General features: G+C 40.0%; 1 protein-coding gene across 2 annotated transcripts in view; it reads right to left on the bottom strand.

Annotated features, from left to right (window-relative positions):
• The window catches only part of Cd109 (CD109 molecule), a 103,865-nt gene that overhangs the window by 37,120 nt on the left and 48,446 nt on the right, over positions 1 to 18,299 (bottom strand). For both annotated transcript variants that reach the window (XM_021172854.2, XM_029482122.1), the window contains exons 11-19: positions 17,024 to 17,239; positions 15,907 to 16,008; positions 15,754 to 15,816; positions 14,041 to 14,217; positions 11,571 to 11,723; positions 9,851 to 9,925; positions 9,380 to 9,440; positions 1,407 to 1,548; positions 624 to 741 (exon numbers count right to left, since the gene is read on the bottom strand). In XM_021172854.2, the coding sequence (XP_021028513.1) occupies positions 624 to 741; positions 1,407 to 1,548; positions 9,380 to 9,440; positions 9,851 to 9,925; positions 11,571 to 11,723; positions 14,041 to 14,217; positions 15,754 to 15,816; positions 15,907 to 16,008; positions 17,024 to 17,239 (1,107 nt within the window). The remainder of the gene's footprint in view (positions 1 to 623; positions 742 to 1,406; positions 1,549 to 9,379; positions 9,441 to 9,850; positions 9,926 to 11,570; positions 11,724 to 14,040; positions 14,218 to 15,753; positions 15,817 to 15,906; positions 16,009 to 17,023; positions 17,240 to 18,299) is intronic.

Raw genomic sequence — 18,299 nt, 5'->3', positions numbered from 1 at the left:
TTTAAACAGTAATATTTTTAACCTTATGACCAAATCTACCAATTTAATATAACTCAGATTCAACAGGGCCAGCAAGATGACTCAGTGGGTAAAGATACTTGCTAGACAAGTCTGGCAATTGGAGTTCAATTCCCATTCCCAGAATTAACATAAACATAATTGGAGAGAATTGACCCCACCAAGTTGCCCTCTGACTTCCATGTGTGTGTGCTGTGGTGCACACACACTAACACAATAATAATAACAATGAAATAATAATAAGAAATAATAATAATAATTTATGGCTGGGGAGACGGTTCAACGACTAAGAGCTGCTCTCCCAGAAGACCCAGGTTCAATTCCCAGTACCCCCATGGCAGCTCACAACTGTAACTCCAGTTCCAGGGGATCTGACATCCTCATACAGACGTATGCCCAGGTAAAACACCAATGCACATAAAATAAAAATAAACTTATAAATAATAATACCTTACTATTTTTTTTAAAAGATGTTGCCACAATTGAAGGCAGAAAGGTAAAATCACAGTAAACCATGATCAATAAAGTAATAGATAGCTGATCATTCTCTGAGCCTCATTTCATTAGATTTCTGAGCCCTTCCCCCAAGTCAATATTCTTTCTACCTCTGCTGGAGCGGTTGTTAACCCAAAACCCAGGTCTTCTGAGATGACAAAAGCCGAAGCCACCCAAGAAGTGATGGAGTCAGGTACAGTAACTTCAAATTCTTCATAAATCTTAGATCTGAAGTCAACACAAATACAGAAATTACACAACCAACATTTCACATCATTCCAAATAAGTCAACATAACAATTATTAGAAATTTTAATTATTAGAAACAATTATTAGAAAATTTTTAATTTTTTACATTTATGTCATTTACATATCTAAGTTTAAAGTCTCTGAGCATCTCAGTTTCTCAAGAAGTAGTTTATAATATCATACTATGCACATTCCAATAAAATCCTTCTCAGTTGACTACTATTATTTTCAGCAGTGGTCTTAAATACATATTTTCCAGTTTTACTCCAATACTCCTCTCTCAATTTACAGATAAGTTTGTGGGTGTTTGGTTGGTTGTTTTATCTGTATCCCTATCATGTCTGTTATGGGTTTTCCTCCAATAAAGGCTAGGAGACTTCAAGAAATTTTAATTCACCCTTCCTTTTATAAAGCCTGTCACCCTCTCCTTGGTGATACTCTGTGGTCACAATGCTCATGTGATTCAATCAAACACTACAATTAGAGGCAACCGACATCATACTAAACCCCAAACTCCTTCATCTACTTAGTTCCTCAACACACAAGATTTATACTTAAAGTACATTAGAAAGTAGGAAAATATTATTCAAGATATACACTAAGCAAAACACAAATGGACAAAGAACTTTCTTTACAGATCATTACCCCATGTAGGCGTCTAGCCAAATCCATGTTTCTGGAAAATTCTTCCTGACATGTACATTGTTAACTGAAGAAGCATCTTCAAAATCAACCAGGTTTGCCTCATTTTCCTCCGCAAAGCGCTCAGAATACTCTTCAGTATCGTCTGCAATAGACATGGACCATGGTGGGGAAAGGAAAGGCACCAGACAGAAAGAATTGCAAGCTTGGCCCCCGGGACCCTCAACCTCACAACAGAATGAAGTTCAGAATTTATCTTGTTCAACTCTGTTTTCTGAAGAATTATCCTAGATAACAGACAAGCCATAGGACTTACCAAAACCACATGGACAGTGAACTCAGAACTAAAAATATTTTTTCAGTCTCCTCTGTTCCAATGACCAATAGCTGAAAACTTAGATATTAGTTGCCTACTTTATTTAATTTTAAATTATTAAAGTTAAATCACATTTTTGAACCTGCCTATGTTTTTTTGTACTGTTCTTTGCATGTTCATTGGTGCTGGGTGCTATTGGCTTTGTTCAGCCTAGGACATTATACTCAATCAAATGGTTGGATTACAAATTTAAACAAATGCGTGTGGATATCAAGATATTTGGGTCATATATCTATCTCTTTTTTTTTTTTCAATTTTTCTGTAAGTCTAAAATTCTTACAAACTATGAGCCAGCATAGATAGTACTTAGTACTCAGTAGAGGCAGGCCAATCTCGGACAGTTCAACACCAGCCAATTCCCAGGATGGCCAATGCTATGTAGAGAGACCTTGTCTCAAAAAAAAAATTTTAAATATAATGTAAAGAAAATTACATCACAGTGTAATAGGTACCAAAGCTATAAAAATGACTACAATAAAATATTTTATAACCTATAGAGAAGATAAAAATTTTTTAATAAACATGAAAGGATGATAATATGTAAGGTCTATTAAACAAAAAATAGTTAAATTTACAAGTAATCTGAATGATGAAAAGAATTTCAGTAGAAAATACTCCTTTTCCAGTCAGTTGTCTGCATTCCATTTTCTTCAAGTCTTACAACCAAGGGCAAACCATGCACAAGAGAAAACTGAAGCACGTACAAAACCGTCTCCAGAATACAATACTGAGTATTTGGTTAAAATGGCATCATGGAGAGAAGAAGGAATGGTTGCATTCAGACTTTGAGTATATACATCATACTAGAGACTTTGGAAAGCAATCTTGTGGTTTCTCAAAAAATTGGGAATAGTTCTACCTCAGGATCCACTACCACTCCTGGGCATATACCCCGAAAATGTTTCACCATCCCACAAGGACACTTGCTCAACTATATTCACAGTGGCTTTACTTATAATAGACAGAAACTGGAAACAACCTAGATGTCCCTCAACCAAAGAATGGATAAGAAAACGTGGTTCACTTACACAATGAAATACTGTTCAGCTATTAAAAACAACGACATCATAAAATTGGCAGACAACTAGATCAAACTAGAAAACACCCTGAGTGAGATGATCCAGACCCAGAAAAACAAACACGGTATGTACTCACTTACAGTTGGACATTAACCATAAAGTATGGGATATTCATGCTATAATCCACAGACCCAAAGAAGCTAAGTAACAAGGAGACACCAAAAGGAGAAAGTTAAATCTAACTGAGAAGGGGAAATGAATAGATGTCAGGGATGGAGGGAAGAAAGAGACCAGTTGGGGGAGGGGTGGGGATAGGGACAGGAGGGATCAAGTGGGGTGGAGGACAGGAGGAGAGAGTACTGAGAGAGACAACAGGGATGAGGATGGGGGAGCCTCTCTAGGATGAGCCAGAAACCAAGGGCAATGGGAATCCCCAGGAATCTACAAGAGCTACCCTAGCTAAGACTCCTAGCAATAAGAGATAGGACACCATCTCTTATAACCAGGGGAGACTCCCAATGGAGGGATGGGAACACCAATCCAGCCATAAAACCTTCAACCCACAATTTGTCCTGCCTACAAGATGTGCAGGGGTAAAGATGGAGCAGAAATTGGGGAAATGGCTGGCCAGCTTGAGACCCATGCAATAAGAGAAAATCCACCCCTGACACTATTAATGATGCCCTGCTATACTTGCAGACCAGCGGCTAACATATGTGTCATCTGCAAAGCTTCACCCAGCAACTTATAGAAACCAACTGCAGAGGCCCACAGCCAAAATTAAGGGGAGCATGAGGAATTCTATGGAAGAGGGAGGAGGGAGGATTGAAGGAGCCAGAGGGGGTCAAAGACACCACAAGAAAACCCTCAGAATCAACTAATCTGGGCTCACAGGAGCCACAGAGACTGAACTGCCAAGCAGGGAGCATACTTGGCCTGGACCTAGGCCCTCTGCACATATGTAACAATTGTACATGGGTCTTCATGTCAAACCCTTATAGAAGAAGCAGGAGTCATCTCTGGCTATATCGTCTACCTTTGGATACCTTTCCTCTAACTGGGCTGCCTTGTCTAGCCTCAGTAATAGACGATGTACCCAGTCCTGCTGCAACTTTAATGCCAAGGCTGGTTGATATTCTTGGGAGGCATCCCCTTTTCTGAGGGGAAAGAGAGTAGAGGTGAATGGGGGAAGGAGAAAGGAGAGGGAGAGACCGGGAGGAAAGGAGGAAAGGGAAGCTACAATTGGAATATAACGTTGATTGATTAATGAATTAAAATTCTAAAGCAATAAGCAAAAAAAATTTAAAACACACTTAAGAGACATATCTACTCTGCTTCTACATGTCCCCTGTGTTCCTCTCGTATGAGTTCCAAGTCAATAGCATACACCAGATCATAGAAGGAAACTCCTCCAAGGTAAGGAAAGATATACATATGCCGATACAGAACGCACACAGAATACCAAGGAGACAAGACCAGAGAAGAAAATCCTCACAGCGTATCATTGTTAAAACCCTAAGTAGACAAAAGAAAGAAAGATGCTTGAGAGCTGCAGAGGTAAAACCATGAGCCACATATGAAGGAACATCATCAGAATACCAGCTGCTTTGACAGCAGAAACTTTGAAAGCCAGAAGAGCCTGGAGCAACGCATCCTGTACCCATGTGATCATCTCAACAGATGGAGAAAAAAATAGTCTGTGACAAAAATCAAACATGATAAAAGTACTAGAGAATGTAGAGGGAACATAGCTCAACATTATTTGACAAAGCTGCCAAAAAACATACATTGATAGAAATAATCTTCAACACATGACACTGGGGAAACTGAATGTTCATAGAAAGAGAATGAATTAGATCCATATCTACCACCTTGCATCAAGACCACCTTCTCAGTCTCAAGTGAGTTTAGTGTGACAATGTAGCCACAGGCGTGCAGTCATCTCTTCTCCTTGCTGCTGTATCAGCCTTGCTGCTGCTTTGGTGCATAAGAAGGTAAAGCAGAGACTGAAGGAAAGGCTGTCCAGTAATCAGCCCAACTTGGGATACATCCCATGGGTGGATACCAAACCCTGACACTATTACTGATGCCATGTTGTGCTTGCAGACAGGAACATAGCATGGCTGTCCTCTGAGAGGCTCTACCAGCAGCTAACTGAGACAGATGCAGATACTCACAGCCAATCATTGAACTGAGGTTGGGGACCCCTATGAAGAGTTAGGAGAAGAATTGAAGGAGCTGAAGGGGATGACAACACCATAGAAAGACCAACTAACCTGGACCCTTGGGAGCTCCCAGAGACTTAAGCCATGAACCAAAGAGCACACATAGGCTGCCTTGTCTGGCCTCAGTGGGAGAGGATGTGCCTAATTCTGTAGAGACTTGATACCTGAGGGAGAGGGGATGCAGGGAGGGGGAACACCTTCTCAGAGGCAAAGGGGAGAGGGTATGGGGGAAGAACTCTTCCACTTGGAGAGAGGCTACATTTGGGATGTAAATAAATAAAATAATTAATAATAATAATAAAAATAACCTCCTAACAAGAGGGAAATCATATCTGGGTAACTGAGAAATCTAGCCAACTATCCAGGCCTAGTGAGGTCATAGATCTTAGAAGAGAACCTACAAATGCCCCACTTACTAAACCAACATAATCCCTAATTACATTCCAAGTATTTGTCCTTATATATACAGGTAAGTGTAGTCCTCACCCTCATCAAAGAAGTTTCTCTTTGCAACAGACAGAGAGAGTAGAGAAATGGCATGAGGAGAGACTGTTCCCAGCTTGCCAGGCAACCTAGGGTCTTTGTCACTCTCAGCAGACTGAGACAGAGGAAGCATGCTTTCTCAAGTAGAGAATACTGGTGTTCTGCCAAGTAAGCTGTAAACCTGAGGAAATGACCTTCATGATCCTTTTCTCATGAGGAAAATGCTTAATTTTCTACTCTTTAATTATAAGAAGCAACACATCTAAGAGTTGGACTGCTAACAGATTTGTCAGTCTGCAAGGAGGTTTGGGTCACTGAGCCAAGGTAAGCTATTGCTAGGTAAAATAGCATCTGGTGTAAACTGGAAACTGTGGGGAAATCTTTATTCTGTCTTTTGTATAAAATATGCTGAAACTTTGAATAAAGTGTGCATTGGCTGGCTGCCGCTGTGTACCCCCTGTGTCCTGTGAATGCGGCTCTACCCTTAGGACCACAACACACTAGATGTTGACAAGAGACCGCTACTGAAAACTACCAATCACAATGCAAAGTTGTAGATCCTTGTCCCAACTGATACATCTACAGTACAACTCTTGCATCTAAGATTCAGGGAGCATTTCAGAAAGGAGACTATGGAAAGACTGTAAGAGCCAGAGGAACAGGAAGTGAGATTGTGTCTTCTAGGAATGTCAGAAGTTACACCCATATTCTCACCAATGAGACTGCCTAAGCATGAGCTGAACAAGAGCAAGAAGAATGGGGACAGGGGAAAGCCCAAGAGGCCTCAACCCTGCATCATTAAGAAAGGATGAGAGCATGAGAAACAGTCTTCCCCAAGGAAAAGCCACCAACTGGTTATCCAATACCAAATGGTCACCTGTAAAACATACATACATGTATGCATATATAATATATAGTATATATATGTAACATTATAAAGACTGAGAAGGTTGTATTTATATATCTAGGAATACATACACACACACACACACACACACAATGAAAAAGGAAGCCATGAATTTCAAAACAATCAAGGACAGATCTACAGGAGAGGGTTTAGAAGGAGGAAAGAGGAAAGAGAGGGGGGATGATAAAATTATAATTTCAAAAAATAATTTTAAAAAATGAAGAAAAAAAACTTAAAATTAAAAAAATAGTTAAGAAACAACTCTGCTCTGCCCCAGGGCCCTTCAGTACTCCTGTAGCCTGCTGTGCTTCTCCATCATGGCCCTGGCACAGCCATCTTCTCCATCTGCCCCCTTAGGCCAAGGAGAAACCCTCATAGCCTCTTGCATGCTAGGCACACACTTAATTTCATCGCTGTCTATTGAATACTGAATCAATGATCTTAACCTAAGGGATAAGCTAAGTGGGAAGTTCACAACATATCAAGCATGCATGACACATCTTGAGTTATTTAATACACTGTATGAAGGAAGCTGTTCAGTACATGGGTAAATTATGATTTTACATTTACTTTCCTAACAAGCCTACAAAACACATAATATTATTAAATATATGTGGAAGGGAGAAACTGGAGGCTTAAAAGCTTGACTAATTTGTCCTGGGTCATACTCTATTGTTTTTAGGTGTATGGGCATTTTTGCCTGCACGTATGTCTGTGTGTCATTACACACAGTACAGGCAGAGACTAGAAAATGACATTGGATCCCCTGGAACTGTAGTTACGGGTAGTTGTAAGCCAGTGTGGTACTGGGTGGGTGCTGGGAATCTGGAAGGGCAGCCAATGCTCTTAACTACTGATCCATTTCTTCAGTCTTTAGAGCCATATTCCTAAATCAAAGCCAGTAGTATATGGCAACCAGCTCCTTTCTCAAGCACTGTGATACTTTTTAGAGGAAGAGGAGTGACTGGTAAGCTCTAGCAGGAACTAGGACAGACGTTTGAGAAAACGACAATTTCATACCAGAAAAGAAAAATGGAATCATATCAACCAAGTTTGTCAAAGAAAGGAAACACAAGGCTGTAAATGGGTACAAATGAAAAACTTGATGTGTTACCTAGTGAACCTGAGCTATTTGTAAGGCTCGTGAGTGTAGAAACAGAAACAAGATAACAACTGGAGTTGGTACCAGCATGGTGGTGATCAAAAGACAACAGAAGTTAGGTAGACCTTCAAATCCCCCAGGGTAACAAACTAAGACTGCGAGTCCTAGACCTAAAAGGAAGTTGACGATGTTAATGCTAACTGAAAGAGTGACCATTGATGGGTTTGCTCTTCAAAGCATGAGCAGCTCTTAGCTCAACATGGTCGAAAAATGGCCAAGAGCACCTGGACCTCTGTGTAGCTACTTATTCTGAGACAGAAGAGGAGAAATGGATGTCCATCACTGGGGTAGCTGTCCAGGGTCCTATTTGCTACTGAGGTAGAAGGGTTCTCTTGTAGTGAAAACATGAAAGATTCTCAGCCAAGGATGCAATAGGTGCAGCTTTTCCTTAGCATCCTGGCTGGATGCCAAAACCTCTAAGCACTCAAGTCCTATACACAAAGCAGTGTGGTGTTTTAGATAACCTACAAATTCCCATACACTCTAAATCACCTCTATACTACTTCTGATACCTAATATCATATAATAATACGGTATGATATATTAACATAATATAATGTTGTATAGTTATTATACTACACAAGAACAAGAGTTAAGTCTATAGATGTTCAGTAAAGAAATCTTTTTTTTTTTTTTTTTTTTGGTTTTTCGAGACAGGGTTTCTCTGTAGCCCTGGCTGTCCTGGAACTCACTTTGTAGACCAGGCTGGCCTCGAACTCAGAAATCCGCCTGCCTCTGCCTCCCAAGTGCTAGGATTAAAGGCGTGCGCCACCACGCCCAGCTAAGAAATCATTTTTAAAGTTATATTTGAGAAGGACACAGCCACATTACTGACAACAGACAGTGCTGCTTAGAGCATCAGACAGGACTGCACATGTAGAGGGACAACAGAAAAAAGCTATGAGTCAGGAGCTGGAGAGATGGCTCAGTGGTTAAGAGCACCGGCTGCTCTACCAGAGGTCCTAAATTCAAATCCCAACAACCACAGGGTGGCTCACAAACATCTTCTGGTGTGCATGAAGATGTCATATACATAAAATAAATAAACAAATCTCTTTTTAAAAAACACTGTGAGCCGGGCATGGTGGCGCATGCCTTTAATCCCAGCACTTGGGAGGCAGAGGCAGGGAGATTTCTGAGTTCAAAGCCAGCCTGGTCTACAAAGTGAGTTCCAGGACAGCCAGGGCTATACAGAGAAACCCTGTCTCCAAAAAAAGAAAAAAAAAAAAAAACACTGTGGTGCATAGTGATGCATAGAAGTGAAACACTCATACACATAAAGTAAGCCTGAAAACACTTTTTTTAAGTTGTGAGAGAAACTGGATAGAGAAATATTTGGAAAGTTGTTTAGAATAGAGACTATAAGGATGAAACATAAATACACTGATAGTTTTAGTACACAGAAGTGATAATAAGTCATAAGCCGCCAAGAGAACAAAAGTTAGAGGATGCAAACACTTCAAATACTTGTTCCTCTTAACTAATTCTAAAATAACAGCACAGTTTGCAACACGAATTAGACCCACAGGATGATCCAATACATCCCAACTATAACCCTACCTTAATAAAACTACAGAAAGGCATTCATTTCAGAAATGCAGTCTGGAGCCCAGGCACCATTCCCTGCCATCCTCACACAGACTTGCTAAGTTCATAAAATGCAAACACTTTGGCACACAGCAGTCATGTTGACCTAGAAAGTCCCTGTTCCATACAAGTGATATGCAATACGTGAGGTGAACTAGTACTACTAGTTAAACATGTAAAATACAATGAGTTAAACATGTTCTAAGGCTTTACTTACAGACTTCATCAATGCTATCTCTTATAAGGGTTGCATCTGTCAACACCCAGAGACCACATTCCTAGAAAAGAAAAAGTTAATTTAAAAATGTTAACTAAAATAAAATCAAAATCAAAGTTTAAATGTTCTCTAATCATAGAGAACATAGCATGCGTGTGTGCGTGTGTGTGTTTAACAACTCCCTTCTCCTCTCACACAGTCATAAAAACATCCTTTTCAAAGTCAAATATAGTAATATTTTTAAAATGTGTTTAATGGCAATTCCACTAATCTAACAGTGAATGGATGCATTCTTCCATTGGCTTTTAAAACTGAAAGGACGTATTTCTCCACTCTGGTTAGATTTCTGGGACAGTGAATTTCAGTCATACCTCCAATAGAGGTTAGTCTCCATTATATTTACTTATAAAAGAGTTTATAATAGTAAAAGACACTAATATCTTTTCAGACTATCTGCCCAACTATACATACCTGAAATACAGCGAAGGAGTTCATGAACGTGCCTAGATAATATTCTGTGTTATAAAGTTCCAGTTCATGGACCATCTGCACAGAAGATAAGACACAGGGTGAATGGACTCGCATCCATCCACCTGCCCGCCACTGATTTCTTAGAAGAAATGCAGTATGCGGTCCTCATGTTCACTCAACTTGAAAATAACACAAATCAAGGAACCACGACTATACGAATGATTGTTTATCACATTCAACCAACCACAATTACATTTCTTATTTGAAATTACGTTTACTCTGCTCAGTAATACAGAGTTCCTTATAAAGATAGACCTGAGAGGAACCAAAGTGTTACGGACTCAGGCAATCGATGCATAGAGGTCAGCCCTGAAGTTTACTCTTAGCAGAGACAAGCAGGCTAAAGTGAAGAGGGTTAACACACATTCCATAAGAAGCCAGTCACTTAAATTCACAAAAGAATAAATATAAGTTATAAATATTCAGAAAACTGCTCAGCTTTGTTGGGAATCAAAGCATCAGAATTACACCTGTAGGAGGTTTTTTAATAATGGGATCCTTTCATGTATTACTTTAGCAATCCAACTGTTTTTAAGGATACTGCTAGTAAGAATGCGCAAAACAGGCTAAAAGGATTGGTCAAGGTTCTTTCTCTTTTCCTCAAAAAGATGGACATGGGATCAGAATTGAACCCAGCAAGTCTACACCTAGATATATACTCATAAGAACTAAAAGCAAAAACTCCAGGGTGGGGGTCTTTCTACACCAATGTTCACTGCAGCAGCACTCACAACAGCCAGAAGGTTAGAGGAGGAGACCTACGAGGCAGAAGTATGACAAAGTCGCTTCTAGAACTTAAAATCAGCACAAAAAAGCCAGATGTGGTTACACATGCTGATAACCTGAAAGGCTGAGGCAGGAGAACCATGAGTTTGAGAACAATCTGTGTCATATAATAAGAATCTGCCTCAAATAATAATAATAAATCCAGGTGATGGTGGGGCACACCTTTAATCCCAGCACTCGGGAGACAGAGGCAGGAAGATCTCTGTGAGTTTGAGATCAGCCTGGTCTTCAGAGCTAGTTTAGGGACAACCAAACACACACACACACACACAAAACCCTGTCTCAAAAAAACTAATAATAATAATTAATCATTAATAATAAAACAAGTAATCATAGCATGTACCTCAGTGGCCTAGCATGGTACAGTGTCCAGGTTGAGTTCCTAAGATCTCACACACACACACACACACCTCATAGGATTCAAAAGTGCTCAGAAAAAAACTGTCATTGAATCCTAGAACTATCAAAAAATGTAAATTAATATTAAAATGAATTAAAAATTTTAAAGTAAGCACAGTAAATATACATAAAAGATACAGGGAATACATATTATATAATTATATATTAGCAATATATAATTAAATATACACAAAAGATACAAATATTAGTAATATATATATAATTAGTAATAAGAGCAAAAATTAAAATTTGAAGGGTAATAATGGGTATTAAAAATATAATAGAAAATACACATGTACCTCTGCCCAACTCACACTGGAAGGCAGCTAATTTCCTTTTAAAGGCTTTTCTGTTATCACCTCTTACTATTCAGAGGGACTAATGAATTTGCTTTAAATCTTTAAGGTAATAAATGCAATAGTTTTTTTTTTCTTTTAACAACCCTTTCACATGAACAAGAGAAAATTAAACTCACGCTTTCCATTGTAATACTGTTGGGGTTTTCCATCAATGTCACACTTTTGTCAACAGCTACAATCCCCACCAGGGAGTCAGACTGTGTCGCAGAGATCCTGAGAGAGACCTTATCAGATGGCTTGACTCTAGGTTTACTCCAAAACAGCTTTACCTAAGAAAAGGAGAAGGCAAAACTAACTTTTCTCCTAATCAGATGGCTCAAAACCCATTGATGCTATCTCTGCCTTGGCCCATGGATAGTTCCAAAAACCATACACAATTTTGCCTAAGGAACGGAATTTTTTTTTCAAACTCCTACATGTTTGCAAACCATGAAACATCTCCATGTGGTATAAGCACCAATTATCCTTCACCTTTCTGCCTTGCTCCCTCCCTTTTACCATCTTCCAGTTCTCAGTCCTCAGACTAAGCCTAGAACAGTCATATCTAAAATCCCTGGAGAAGACCACGGTCTTAACGAAGAGGCAGAAAGGAAAACCACCATAGGTCCGAAGCAATCATCTGCTCCCTCTGCTGTCTCCATGGCCCCTTGAACTTTATCTGTCTTTATGTTCCACAAACCCCAGTCCAACTAATACTTCATAACGACCACTTCTCTGTCATGAGGGAAAGTTCCAATCCTGCCGAGGACCTCCGCGTCATCTAGCTCAATCCTAAAAGCAAACTGCACCCTGGATTCCACTGCCCAACCAAGACGTTTCCTCTAAGTGACTGTTCTATTAAAATGCCTGGCTTCCTCCTCTGTGTGATCCCTAACTGATCTTTCACTTTAGTCTTTTTATCATTATGCAAAGATCAGAGAAAATATCTTTTTGAAAATGAAATTTTGAAATTTTCTATTTCATTTGTCAAAAAATATCCTTTGAAAACACCCTTTGCTATACTCTGCTTCTCTGGAGGAGGTAATCTTACACCCTGCTCTTAGCTTCATACCTGGTCCCTAGGGGTGTGTCTCCTTATTTAGGCCTCCATAATTCCTTCTAAAATTCACCCGGTTTACATGGTTATTATAAAGTGAATCTTAGACAGACACTAAGAAAATATATTGCTACTTCTTTTTAAAAAAAAATTTTTTCATTAGATTAAAAACATAGAACTTTATATTATACTTAGAGAAAGTTAGAGTTACTCAAGGCTGGGGTGCAGCTCAATGCTAGCACATTTACCTAGAATGCACAAGGCCCTAGACTTACTCTCTGTCATACAAAAAAAAAAAAAATTAAAAACCGTTTTAAACAAAAGAAAGCATGAATTCAACACTTTTAACAATTTTAAAGATAATATTGAGAGGTACACAAATCTCATTCAAACTGATCCTTGTGGATTGCTGTCTATATGCCAGTGAAAACAGGCACAAGTTAAGGCTAGAGACTGTGGTTGGGCAGTGGGAAAAGAAGGCGGGCTGAGAGTTTTAGAGACGAGTCCAGAGAGACAGAGAGACAGGGAGGGAGACGGAGATGAGGAGACAAGATGGAATCTCTAGGAGAGGAATAGGAACCAGAACCGTGCAGTCCTGGGAGCCATAAGTATTGGGAATTTCTTAGACAGATGATTAATAATTAGGGTGCATTTGCCCCATCTGGGTGTGCAGCTTTTGTTTACATCAATTGGGTTTTAAGTTCTTTGTGTGGGCATTTTGTGGGTTGAGAATTTACTGATATAAATCTGACTGATAAATTACAAGCCTCTAGATTTTGCCAGGTTACCGGTATTTGTGACCACAGAGAGTGGATGGCTGGGAATGCGAGCAGGATCGCCAGCAAGAGAACCTCGCAATGGGCGGCGCTGGATGAGGATCATCGAGACTCTGGTAGAGGGGGCGCAGTGTGGGTGCCTGATTTTAAATATTTCACACATAGGAAGGTCAAGGAAGCGGTGAGAACAACGGCTCTTTCTGGCATCTTTGACATGATTACACTGGGTTTCTTACAGCTGGGGCTGAGGTGGTCTCCTGTGCAGGCTGGTTACTCAGACTAAGTACCCAATATTGGTGCACTGGAGACAAGACTTCACCCAGAACCCCAAATGCGAGACATCATGATCACTGAAAGTTTGTCCCTGTTAGCTTCCAGATGATGGAGTAGACCATCCAAATCCCGGCTCTGCTTCCGTGCACATCTCCAATGGCCCTGCTCTCTACACCTACCTCATTGCCACACTGAGGTCAACACTCGTTGTGGTCCATGTCACCGCTGGAATTTCAGGCAGAGCAATTTTTGTTTGTTTGTTTGTTTGTTTTTGTTTTTAAATACTGAAAGGACTTTGATGAATTTGAGTTAAAGTCTTAAAGCCAGGAATCACAGCTGACAAATAACTGTGGTGCTTAATACGAAAATATACATCCTCTGGATATAGGGAGTAATACAAGTTTCTAGACAGTGTGGATAACTGATTCTTCTTCAAAGAAATATTACATTTCTCAGATGTCACTAGAGTGAAGTTTTAAATATCATCACCTTAATTCTTACCTTATTTTCAAAAACAAGCTGAACGGGGACTTTTAGAATATCATTTATAATTTCCCCATCCTCTGCAATATAATATGCGATTATACAGGCCTTTGGAGCCCAGGAAGCCTCTGGTGTTAAAGAGAAAGTTCTTGAAGTTTGTTTGCCTGCAGCCACCAACTGTCCCTTTGATATTACCTGAAAATAAATAAATAAATAAATACATACATACATACATACATACATAAGAGGGTGAAATTTTTTGCTAAAGATTGTCATATTTCAACTGAAGTTATATTTATAATAATCTCTAGGATAAGTTCTTAAATTATCTTCACAACCTCTTTACAGGCAGAAATCTGTGATAAATTTTGAGATGGTTAAATTTCAACAACAACAAAAAAGATGTTGTGATTGTTAAGACCAGTAATGAATCTTTGAAAAAAACAAATGAATGATATTGACCAAAAAATCTACATAAGTTAAAAAAAGATTGCAGTAGAGTTCATGTCATCCTTTACAAATGTTATTTTTAATTCCCGATTTTTATTTCCTTTTTGCACTTCTAATTTCCAGTTGGCATATATCTGTACATGTTTATGGAACCCAGTACAAGGTTTCTGTGTATTTATACAATGTACAATGACTAAATTAAACTGCTCTTTCTAGCCCCTAATGCATTGACTTTTTTTTTAAGTGGTGGCAGTAATTTTTATTATTATTTGTCCTTTGTGAAATTGGGTAATTCCCACCAATAAAACATCATTGAGTATTTTTAACATACAAGTGTGGATATCAAGACCTTTCTTCTGCATCCATTGAGACAAGTGCATTTCTTTATGTTTAATACATTACATTAATATTTTTGGTATTTTTAATGTGTCTATATCTGTTTCTGTACAGGGGGGTTATGCATATAAGTACAGGTACCCACAGAGGGCAGAAGCCTCAAACCCCCTGGAGCTGAAGTTATAGGTGGTTGTGAGCTGCCCAACAGCTGCGCTCCACTCTGAACGAGGGTCTTTTGTAAAGCAGTAGTACATACTCTTAGCCACTGAGCCATCTTGCCAGCCCAGCACTGAGCTTGGTCTGTGCATTCAGGGTCATTTCTGAGAATGCCCCTATTGCACTGACCATTTCTTTGTCTTGGAACCTAGCATGAGATGGAAAGAAATACAGAGCTCTAATGGGAGAGCTCGGTTAGCAAAACTACAAGACCAAGGTGGCAGGCTTTAATTTTCTTTCTCATATTTCATAATTCTCACCAAGGGATTCATGTTGTCTATAGACGAGAAATTCACATGTTGTTTTGTTCTTGGTGTAAAATTTAATTATCTGTTTTAAATGAAGATATAAATATAGTCAAAGAAAGAAAACTGATTACACAATAAAAAAAGAGCAGACTAATCTGTAATGAGCTAGGAAGTCTGATGAAGACATAAGGTAAATATTACTTAAGGTGGATCTGTAGCAGATCATACTCCGAGAAATCACTAGCCTGAGAGGCAGCCAGGTGGGTGAAGGTGCTTGCCACACAAGCCTCATAGCCTGAGTTCAACCCTTGAAATCCATGATAGAAGGAGTGAATCGACTCTTGAAAGTTCTTTCTGACCTCCTCATACATGCCATGACACACAAGTGCCTGCATTCATACACACACATTACACATGTGCACACACACATACACACACACATAATAGTAAATCAATAAAGAAAACCTTAAAAATCAATTACCATATAGCTTAAGTCCTTGAATTGTCTGTTGCCACCAACCGTCAAATCAAAAGGTGACCCCACCTAGAAAAAATATATATTAGTTAATATGTACACACCAATTATAAGAACATCAAATCAGGCTGCAATCCTCAGGCAGGTCACAAGCATTACCTTTATATATTCATCTCTGGTTTTAAGCTGGATGTACGTCTTACTAGGAGAGGTAAACATACTGTGGACTGTCACAGAACTTGTACCATCAAGAAAAGAAGCCTGTAACAAAAGCAACAACGTGTAAATGTCCAGCTTCAGTAAATTGAGAAGAAATGCTAAGTGCCCAACAACCACAGAAAGCCAGATTCTTTGATTTTTGTTTTCGTGCAGAAACACATTCACCAGACATTGGTTCCTTGTCATTTTGTGGGTCATACTACACAGAATTTGACAGCTTTAAAATATGAAGGGTGAGGGTGGATCTTTGGCATTGTAGCACAGAAGAAGAAAGTGTAGCCCCTCACTTCAGAAACAAAGAAATGCTAATAGAAGATGGAATTAAACGTAAGATGGATCCTCTCCTTCTTCCCAGAGGAAGCTCATATAGAAGCAAGAAACAGCACACCTTGCTTGACCCACCTAAGTGAAGAGTCAAAAACTCAGATGTAGTGTCTCATATCTCTAATGCCAGCACTCAGGAGGCAGAGGCGGGAGGATCTCTGTTTTGAGTTTGAGGCCAGCCTGGTCTATAAAGCAAGTTCCAGCAAGGGACACGCCTGTGATCCCAGCACTCATGAAGCAAAGGCAGGAAGATCATGAGTTGAGGGCAGTTGGAACCACACAGTGAGCCCCAGGCCAGGCTGGGGTATGCAGTGAGGCCAGAGCTCATTCCCACCAGTGTTGTTCCCACTGAGTTAGGGCTCTGGCTCTGGCAGTGCTGGTACCAAAAGAAAGGTTACAAGAATCATGGACTTTCTCAGGCAGCCCAGGCTAGGAGAGAAAGCTCGGGAAAGGTGATTTCAAGTAACTGAAAACCAACCAAGATGAGGGTGTGGGGCACTTCTCCATCAAAATCTTCACATTGCTATACTTTCTGTGGTCCTTAAGATGAAATTACAGGGAAACATCCAAAGTAGAGCTTAGCCACTGTGGTCAATGAGTTCTAACACTTCCCCTACATGTGAGGCAGACATGTGCCCATGCCCCATGGTCTTTGAACTCTAACGATGTTAGTATCTCTCACAAAGTTACAATAGCAATAACACCACTGCTGTGATATGAAACCAGATCATACCTTCAGTTGTAGCTCGCTGGAAATGGACATGACTGGGAATTCAACCTTAATGATTCCATTTTGGGGGATAGTATAATTTGTGGTCTGGATATAATCCATTTCCTGATCTCCCGGATTCTCAGGGTGGTTATTTTTCCGCTGGGTCACTGCTGTGACCAAATCATTTTCTATTTCTTCAGGAGTTAGTTGATTGCCATCAGAGCGGCTGACCTTCACCTAATTGTTAAAACAAAATATTTTAAGACAGATAATAGGAAAAGCAAAAGAGTTAAGCCCAGTTGAATGTAGTCTGTCTGTACCGTTCTCATAATGCTGGACTTTGACAATTTTTGGTAGCACCCCAATCCACATCTAGGAAGCGTCTGGCACCATGATCACTGCCACCTTAGTCATGTGGCTCTCTTGACTAACACAGCTCTTTGGTGGTATGTCCCTCCTTTTTGTTCTGTTGTAATTGACAGGAGTGAAGATATTCTAAATACACACTTGTATCCTGCAGTTTGGTTATCAAACTATTGACATAAGGAACATAAGTCACCGGAGTCTCCACCTCCCCCAGGAATCTCATGGGAGAAGAGGGTCTGCATCAGCCAGAGGGGAGACTTTTCTCCCAGAGTCCCAGCTTTCTAGATACCATATAGGAGGGACAGTGATGGTCTGTTGGTGGCTCTGTGCTTTGCCTCGAGACTGTTTAGAGATCCCTAATGCTGGCCTCTCTTTAAGCCTTCACTTCATGACTCCAACAGTGAGCCTGGAGGGACTGGATCTCTGGATCCCACTGTGGCTGCCCTGAATAAATCTCCATTCTGTTTTTCATCACTAATTTGACTGCTTTAATCAGCTTACAGAGGACAGGTGGCCAAACATGGCTCACTGGGTCACTAGCTATGACCCCGAGTCTGGTGACACTCTGACTCCCTGTCAGTTCCTTGTTTTTTCCTCCTTCAAAATTTCCAACTCTCAGCTGGCTTGGCTTCATAGTTCTTTGTGTTTACACCCCAAACTCAAAATTCTCATACCCGCCTTATCCTGGAGCTCCAGCTGAGGAACTCTCTACCTGACAGCCAATCACTTCAGAGTCAGCAAATTAGTACCAAGCGACCGACCACCAATATGTTTCCTGTTTTCACTAACCACCACAATCCTGACAGACCGGCTATCTCAATTTGCCCACCAACCCCCACTCCCCCACCTCCCAAATTCATTGAGTACCAAGACCTATATTTCTCTGCCCTTCCTCTCCACCTCCATTGCCACCACCACAGGATGCCTCCTA

This window comes from Mus caroli, chromosome 9 (assembly GCF_900094665.2).
Source record: "Mus caroli chromosome 9, CAROLI_EIJ_v1.1, whole genome shotgun sequence".
Lineage (NCBI taxonomy): Eukaryota > Metazoa > Chordata > Mammalia > Rodentia > Muridae > Mus > Mus caroli.
Note: the sequence above shows the minus strand (reverse complement) of the source record. Positions and strands in the feature narration are given on the sequence as shown.